The following is an 8,813-nucleotide window of genomic DNA, read 5'->3' as shown; positions in this document are numbered from 1 at the left end:
TAATAAATACAACGCCGTGTCTAGTATATCAGATTGGTGCTTTCACCTAAGTGTTCTACTGCATAACAATACCATCCAATGCGTTGACCATTCCAACATGTTCTCATGGTTCAGATCTAATCCTGATGTTATTACATCAGCCGTGCATGACAGTCTCTCCGGAGTGTGCATTTTTACTTGTGCTAGTGAGATATTGCATTATTTCTTTATTTATTGATGTATTTCTTTATATATCCGAGGTGACTTAATGGTGTTACAGGGTAAGATTAATATTTACATACAGTTGAGTTTACAGTAAGTGCAAATCATACTACAAAAATACAATATAAACAAGGATGCAACAAGTTAGGATTACAACAAGTTATATCTACAATGACATATTACTAGTAGTGCATTATTCTGTGTGATGTTCTGGAGCCTGATAAATTGTTGTTTCTGTTTCCATTTTCATGAGATAATTATCATGTTTTAACATAATAATTATCTTGTGAAAACAGAATTAATTGTTACTTTATGATCATTTTTTTGAGCAGACAGATTTCAAAAGTACTATACCCTTCTGTCAAATTAAAAAAACAAGACAGATAAATTAGATAAAATCCTAATCTAACCAAACGAATACCCTCAAGAAATGACACCTATTTATTTTTAAGCTGTCTGCTGTTGAAACGTGAGCATCATTAAAAGGCTGTAAATCAGTTAGAAATGACAGAAAACATGTGCCTTTACAAACAACAGAATCTGATACTGGGGATTTGGGAGCTCAATTACTATGAAATAGTTTTTATAAAACTATAACACATGGCATGTCTTCCAGTCTATGACATGCTAGCACTGTCTATTATGTTTAGATGATTCATTTCCCTGGCTAGAAGCTTGACTTTATGACTTCACTATAATCCCTGGGTTAATTTGCGGCCTGAAGGATGACATCAGCCCTGACAGCCTTGGAGGTTGCTTAGCAATGGAGGATGGGAAAACGGCATCTGAATTATCACATTATCTTAACTACTTGGTTTTTCTAGTTGTTTAGAATCACTTTGTATCTCATTTACTGTTTCAGTCATTGCTTCATGGCGGCTTCTGAAAATTATGCAGTTAAAAACACCCTATGGCATCAGTAGAGCTCTCAAACATGTATTCTCACTTAGAACAGCAGGTTCACCAGAGTGTACTGACTAAGCTGTCCCCCTGCAACATGGGGAAGAATGTTACTGGGAGGACACAGCAGTACTTCAAAGAGAGGACATGTTACAGAGCTCTATTGGGTACTTACACTTTTTTAAAATTCACCAGTATATGATGGCTGGAACAGAAAACAATATACAAAGTGAATCTAAACAAGAATACGCTAGTTTAGATAACCGCAATACTTTTTTACCCAGACTCCTGCCATGTTTCCATATGCCACTTGGACTGCAGCATAGTATATTGTCAGGGAAATATCAGGTGAATTAATCAACACATAGCAGCCATTCAATAAAATGAAACCCTACCCCCTAACTCTACCCTACTACCTACCCCACACACCTCCCCCACCCCCCAGGGGGTGATTGATGGGTTGTTGGGGGGTTGGGGGGATGGAGTGGTGGGAGACCCTGGACCCCTATTCGGTGGAACCGTTGGGACTGCATGATATGGGGGGAGTTGGGGGATGAGAAGGGCATGGGATGACGTTAACTAGGTGTGTGTGTTATGTACATTTGTGCTATTGTTCTAGGTGTGGTTGTATGTACCAGTGCATTGTATCATTTTAATATAACTTCTCTATATTTGAATTCAACTGTCTTGAATATATAACCTAGCATTCTATTTGCCTGTTTATATAGCTTCTCCGCACTGTCTAGTTGGCTTAATAGATTCATACAATAATTAAGTGCACGTAAACATGGTTTTAGGTTAACTTTACTAACTAATGCGTTAGCTAAAACTGCATGTCGGTCGTCGTATTTTCGACGTACAAAAGTGAGTACTCCAACACACATTAGAGACTACCTTTTTTGCCCTAATCTCTGAAGACGGAGGGAAGAAGAAGAAGAAGAAGAAGAAGAAGAAGAAGAAGAAGAAGAAGAAGAAGAAGAAGAAGAAGTAAAATATCAGCTCACCATGTTTGTTTAGTGTTAGTCTGTTTTGTTTGTCTGTTTATTTTGGCTACCAGTGCCATGTCCTGTGTTTTTGTTTGTTTTACAACCATTTATTTACTGTCTGTCTGTGCACTATTAAATGCTGAGCGAGACCATTCGTTCAGCTCCACCAAACTCCACCTCTCTGTCGTTTATTTCCTGGTTCCTGTTTCTGGTCAGACGTCCCCAACTCCGGCCGTCTTTGTGACACATGGTGATAGAACCAGGACTACCAGTGCCTCCTAGACGCAGACCAGAGAGGGAACCGCAGTGTTTTTTTGGGGGGGAAAAAAAGGAAGGCTGGAGAGATGGTTGTACGGACCTGGAGGAGCTCTCCAGTGGTCTGGAGGACCAAGGCTGGTGCCTTGCCTGCGGGGTATACGGGGACGTGGTGGCTGTCTGCCCCTACCAACAGGGAGAGGAGGAACTGGCCCAGGAGAGGAAGGTGAGGAGAAGGAGGCAGAGAAGGGGAAAGGGGAAGAGGAAGGCAGAGCATCCACAGCAGGAAGAATGCCTGCTGGTTTCACCTTCACAGCCTGCGTGGAAGGAGGCCAAACGTCCACAGCCCAAGAGGAAGGAATCAGTGCGCCCACAGCCCACAAAGGGGGAGTCGGAGCGTCCATAGCCCAAATCTCCACCAGCAGAGGGAGAGTGCCTGCTGGTTCCATCTCCAGCGTCAGTGGGAGAAGCCCTGCTTGTTCGAGGGCCACCATTGAGGGAGATCTGAGACTGGCTGACAGACCCTGACGGTGGCCTGGAAAGAGACCTCCTGAAGGTGATTAACCTGCTGTGGTCCCGAGATGGGGAGCGTTGGGAAACTTGGGAACAGCAACACCATCCAGTGTCCCTCCGAGACATCGCAGTCATGGTGTTAAACTACCTGGCTGCCGATATGGGAGGGGTCCCGCCTCTGGACTCATCAGGATAAGCCCTGACACTGTCTCCAGGACCAGAGGGAGAGGTGCCAATGCACCAGTCCCCTGCAAGTAAGGGAGAGCCGCACCAGTCCCTAGCAAGTGAGGGAGAGGCTCCGTCGCCAGGAGACTACATGCCTCCGCCACCTCCACCGCCAGGAGCAGAGCAGCAGGAGCTGCCTCTGCCTCTGCCACCTCCACCGCCAGGAGCAGAGCAGCAGGAGCAGCTCTGCTCTGCAGCTCTGCTTTTCCGCTGCTGGACTTGCCCTGGCTGAAGGGCAAGCAGTCTGGGTGCTGTCAGCACGTCTGCTAACAGCCGCACCATTGGCAGGATTTCCGCTGCCAGTGGTACAGCAGGAGGAGAGAGTCGCCCCTGTGGCAAGCCCTGCACATGGGGAAATATGTAGTTTATTGTATGTTTTTGTGTTAATTGTTAACATATTGATTTAATTAATTCTTTAGCTGCTGTTGTGCTCCGCTGGGGACAATTACCCATTTGCGTGGAGCAGCAGCTGAAACCAATCAGCTGTTCCAGCAGGGGGGTGGGCATGTCTCAGCGGAGTGTTAGTATAAAAGCATGGCGATCGTTGTGATCAGGGCTGCTGCAAGGCCTGACATTTTCACGGCACCTTTTGATTTATGGTTTGTCGTACTGTGTTTTATTTTGCACTTTTTGTACAGCTTGATGTACTAGTCCTCTGTGCATTACCATCGCTGGTAACATCACATGACCACCTTTATTTTTCTATTTGTTTGTTAATAAAACCTGCACGCCCATGCCGGCGTTTCAACACCACGTCTGTCTCTCTGTATGCTTGAACAGCGGCTACCCACACGCATGACACGAGGAAGACCCTGTCACAGCCCCATTGTCAGCACGTCTGCTGACAGCATTGCCAGTAGCAGCCTGGCTACTGGCAACATTGCCACCCATCAACCCCTTAAAGTCCCTGTTCTTGGCCCAGGACTTTGAGCGAGACTTTTGGGATTTTAAGGGGTGAGGTGGCCATTGAGGCCATGGGTGCTTTGCACAAGGAGGGGTATATGTGGCAAAGTGCCCTGCCCCTGTGTGTATTTTGTGTTGTATGTTATGTGTTAATGTTGGTGTATAATCATTGGTACATGGGATATAAATGGGTCTGTGTAACACGAGTGTTTAAAATGTATATTTGTATTTAGGCACAAGGATTGCACAGCACTTCACGTGCAAGTAAAAAGTAATAATATGTGAGCAAGGGGAACTGCACTTTATTAATTCACGTGCAGTTGTGCCGAGACTCCAATTGAATGATTGATTAGCAATCGAGTTTTGGTACAGCTGCATAAAAGCTGCATGTTTTCACTCATGAGGTTGTGTATTCAATGAGTGGAGAACGGGATTAGAGATGGAGGGAAGAAGAAGAAGAAGAAGAAGAAGAAGAAGAAGAAGAAGAAGAAGTAAAATATCAGCTCACCATGTTTGTTTAGTGTTAGTCCGTTTTGTTTGTCTGTTTATTTTGACTACCAGTGCCGTGTCCTGTGTTTTTCTTTGTCTTACAACCGTTTATTTTCTGTCTGTGCACTATTAAATGCTGAGCGAGACCATTCGCTCACCTTCACCAAACTCCACCTGCAATGCTGCTGTGTTTTTCACGCTCAACAGTTTCCCGTGTGTATCACAGTACAACATTGGTGTCAAAAGACCCATAAAAGAATGCACAACTCGTCGTACCTTGACACGAATGGGGTATGGCAGCCGACGACTTAACAGAGTTCCACTTCTTTCAGCAAAACGCAAGAAACTACGGTTGCAGTGGGCTAAGGAGCGAAAACACTGGACACTGGAGGACTGGAAAAACATTGTCTGGTCTGATGAACCCCGGTTCCTGCTGTTTCACGCTAATGGGAGGACTAGGGTATGGAGAAAACCACATGAGTACATGCATCCATCATGCCGCGTGTCAACATTGCAGGCTGGTGGTGGTGGTGTGATGGTGTGTTTTCATGGCACACATTGGGCCCCTTGATAAAAGTGGAGAAACGTTTGAATGCCACAGGATATCTAAACATCATTGCCAATGAGGCACATCCCTTCATGACAGCAGTGTATCCATCTGCTAATGGATTTTTTAAGCAGGATAATGCCTCATGCCATAACGCTAGGATTGTCCAGGAATGGTTCCACGAACATGACAGTGAATTCATTTTACTGCAATGGCCTGCCCAGTCACCTGATCTCAATCCAACTGAGCATCTGTGGGATGAGATGGAACAAGTTATTCAGAGTAGAGAACAGCCAACTTGACACAACTGTGGGAAGCAGTGGAGTCAACATGGGCCAGCATCCCAGTGGAAAGCTTTCGACACCTTGTAGAGTCCGTGCCCCAACGAACTGAAGCTGTTCTGAGGGCAAAAGGGGATGCAACTCAATATTAGGAAGGTGTTCCTAATGTTTTGTACACTCAGTGTAGGTGAAGAATAGCAATGGTCCCAATACTGATCCCTGCGGTACCCCACTTGTTACATTACTCCAGTTTGATGTCTGGCCTCTAATTATAACTCTCTCTGATTCCTATCTTGTAACCATTTATGAATCCATGCTGCCACTTTACCGTTTATTCCTACTGATTTCATCTTTAAATATAGTGTTTCGTGTGGTACTTTGTCAAATGCTTTTTGAAAAACTAAGTAGATGATGTCATACTGTGACGGAAATATGAGTTCTGGTGATGAATCTTCCTCCCGACCTGTGAGGGCGCTAAAGAACGAGAGGAGACGTATCTGGAAGGGCTGGCCTGACTGTTCGTTTCCGGGTCAGGGAAGTGGGTCAGCCTGGAAAGAAGCGAGACTCTGTTGTAAGGCCGTATTGATTTGAAAGGTAAACGAGAGGCAGCTGCAAGTAATAAGGCAGCTGCAACCGTTTACCTAGATATCATGCGGGACTACATATAGGGGCCAGGGTAACGCTGATCTTTTCCTTCGTTTGGGTAAAATGATCCGAGAGAGAGAGAGAAGGATTGAGAGAGGAGCTCTCAGTGTGTGGAAACAAATTTGTGTTGTGTGTTATTGTGTTTGTCCTGTTAATTGTCTGTTCTTCACTTGTAGACAGTTAAAGCACACCTCCGGAGCTGTCGACTAGGGTCAGCACTGTCCAGAGCACCATTGCACTATCGTCACGAAGTACCGTTGTTTTCACTCAGCACCACCACGACTGCACTCACCCAGGACTGGTGACCGTGTGTTTGGTTTTGTTCGGGACTGTGCCCAGCTTTTGTTATCCCCGCGCTTTACGCATTGTTGTGTATAGCCGGGGATTTATTATTTGACGGTCACCAGACATGGATTACAAATAAAAGCACTTTTCCACTGGATATCGTTGTCTGCCTGTCACTCCTGCATCGCATCACCGCTACACCTATTCCCCTCCACCAGCCACTTTGCCACACATACACACTATCATTGTCTACAGTTGTCACCTCCTGAAAAAATCTAAAATGTTTAGGCATTATCTGGGGGTTTGTTTTACATCATGTCAAAAAAGAAAGCAACCAAATGTAGTTTTCACTTTAAACTGTGGTTACATGTTAAAGGTGAACAAAGGGACTATGTGGTATCTATTAATATATACATTTTCAGACTCACTTAACTGCCTGCTGTCCTCAGAGTGCAATTCCCTTCATTGCCTCTAGTGTATACTGGTGCTGTGTGTGCTCTTATCTGCGCTGACTCTCCTCAGAACCTGTGGATTCCAGTAGGTTCCAAAGAGCCTTTTCCAGGGAATTTTCCGAGGGTAAAATCCGCTTCCATACAGCAGACAAGTGAATAGAATGTCATTATTGTTCTCAAGTGTTCTCGTGAAGGGCGCTCCTATTTATTTTACATTCCACTCATGCCTCCTAGAGTCCCATAAAATTAAATTTTTTTATAACTTTTTGTATTATTTTTCACAAGTTTCTTTTTATTTCATTTTATTACAGATACACATTAATAAAACAACTCAAATAGATGTATGTCAATAATAGCATAGTATACTTTCATGTTAGTATACTTTTCACTACATACATATTTTTTATTGAACATTATCCACTTTTTTTTTTTTTTGCATTTTGACATAAACAGACCTGGCACAGAAAAATATTTTAGTTACCATCACTTCTCTTAGAGGCAGTAACGGTAAAGTACGTGAAGCCCCCCACTCTTTAATTACAGTAAATTTAGTCTATTTACAGTAAATACTGCCTAAGTCCTCTAGAAAAATACAATAAGATAAAATACAAAATATATATTTATACTGCTCTACTATTGTGGGGCTGTCATAATAATTGCACATACAGCTAGACATTAATAAACTGGTAGTATTGTATTTCAATCCCATTGCACTGAAGCAGGGCTCCAGTATACAACAAGCTTGGAATTTCTCAGTATTGAAACACTAAGCAAAGCAGATTCATTCATTCAAATCGATTCAAAACCAAAACAGCATTTGCTCCAGTACAAAGTTTACACCACTTGAAATAAAACATACAATTATCATATTAATACAAAATATAAGCAAACAATCCATATTTCCCACAAAATGAATAAACTGCTAATGCTTAATGACAGTATCTTTTGACTTCCAGCTGACAGTTGCAAAATCTGCACATCATTATATGCACGGTTCAGGCATTTTAGAAACACATCTCTTCTCTTTCATCACAATTTTAATTCCCAAATGTGTACATCTGCTCAAGAGCTAGTCAGAGCTTCCGTTTCCCTTCAGACTGTATCCATGGTAACAGCTGAACCTTGACATCTATGAATGCAAGTATTTAATTAAAGTATTTATTTATAAACCTAATTTAATTAATTTTAATTTAGAAATGTCATTCTATGTTTGCTTTATAATGATTTTTCGTGTTAATTTGTTTTAGATTTGCATTTAGTTTTATTTTGTGCTATTTCGTATTTGTGAAAAACATGGGCCTCTACTTATAATCAATTCAACTTGATATTTACAGTGTTTTGGAAATTCTTCCATTTTAACGGTAACCATTTTCAGTCTCTCTCAGTGGCAGGTGGAATCGTGGAATCAGACAACAGCCACAGCACCGCAATGACCCTGCAGGGGTAGGGTCAGAGTTGGGGTTAGTGACGGTTCTGATTTTTAATAAAAAAAACTCCTTTTTTGACAAAATCTATGTTCCTTGTCCCTTATTCTACTTTTAAAGGGGAGTGGATAGTGAAATTGTGGCTGGGGATATGGCTTTGGGGTCTTGGTATTGACGGCCGTAGTATGGAGTGTGTTGCAGTCTGGATCTGGACAGTTACTGACGGTCCCGGGCTACCTTTCCAGGTCTCCGGCTACGTTCGTGTATGGTATTGGCTCTGGTTCCTCGTCTGCGTCCGGCCCCAGATCCGTCAGGGGACGGCCGACCTTGGAGGTCTCGCGCCGGGCAGGTTCAGGCCCGGACGGACGCCGTTCCCCAAGTGTTCGGCGCCCACCCGGTCTGTCCCTTCCAGAGCGCATTCCTCGTCCGCGTCCGGCCCCAGATCCGTCAGGGGACGGCCGGCCTTGGAGGTCTCGCGCCTGGTAGGTTCAGGCCCGGACGGACGCCGTTCTCCAAGTGTTCGGCGCCCGCCCGGTCTGTCCCTTCCAGAGTGAGTTCCTCGTCCGCGTCCGGCCCCAGATCCGTCAGGGGACGGCCGGCCTTGGAGGTCTCACGCCGGGCAGGTTCAGGCCCGGACGGACGCCGTTCCCCAAGTGTTCGGCGCCCGCCCGGTCTGTCCCTTCCAGAGTGCGTTCCTTGTCCGCGTC

General features: G+C 44.3%; 1 protein-coding gene across 1 annotated transcript in view; it reads right to left on the bottom strand.

Moving 5' to 3' along the window:
* Nucleotides 1-8,553: 8,553 nt before the first annotated feature.
* Nucleotides 8,554-8,813, bottom strand: part of LOC121331173 (collagen alpha-1(I) chain-like) — a 4,508-nt gene continuing 4,248 nt past the window's right edge. The window contains exon 6 of the mRNA XM_041278395.1: nucleotides 8,554-8,813. This exon is cut by the window's right edge and continues 461 nt beyond it. Within this exon, the coding sequence (XP_041134329.1) occupies nucleotides 8,554-8,813 (260 nt within the window).

This window comes from Polyodon spathula, chromosome 18, assembly GCF_017654505.1.
Source record: "Polyodon spathula isolate WHYD16114869_AA chromosome 18, ASM1765450v1, whole genome shotgun sequence".
NCBI classification, from domain to species: Eukaryota; Metazoa; Chordata; class Actinopteri; order Acipenseriformes; family Polyodontidae; genus Polyodon; species Polyodon spathula.
The sequence above is the reverse complement of the archived record's forward strand: the minus strand, read 5'-3'. Positions and strand labels throughout refer to the sequence as shown.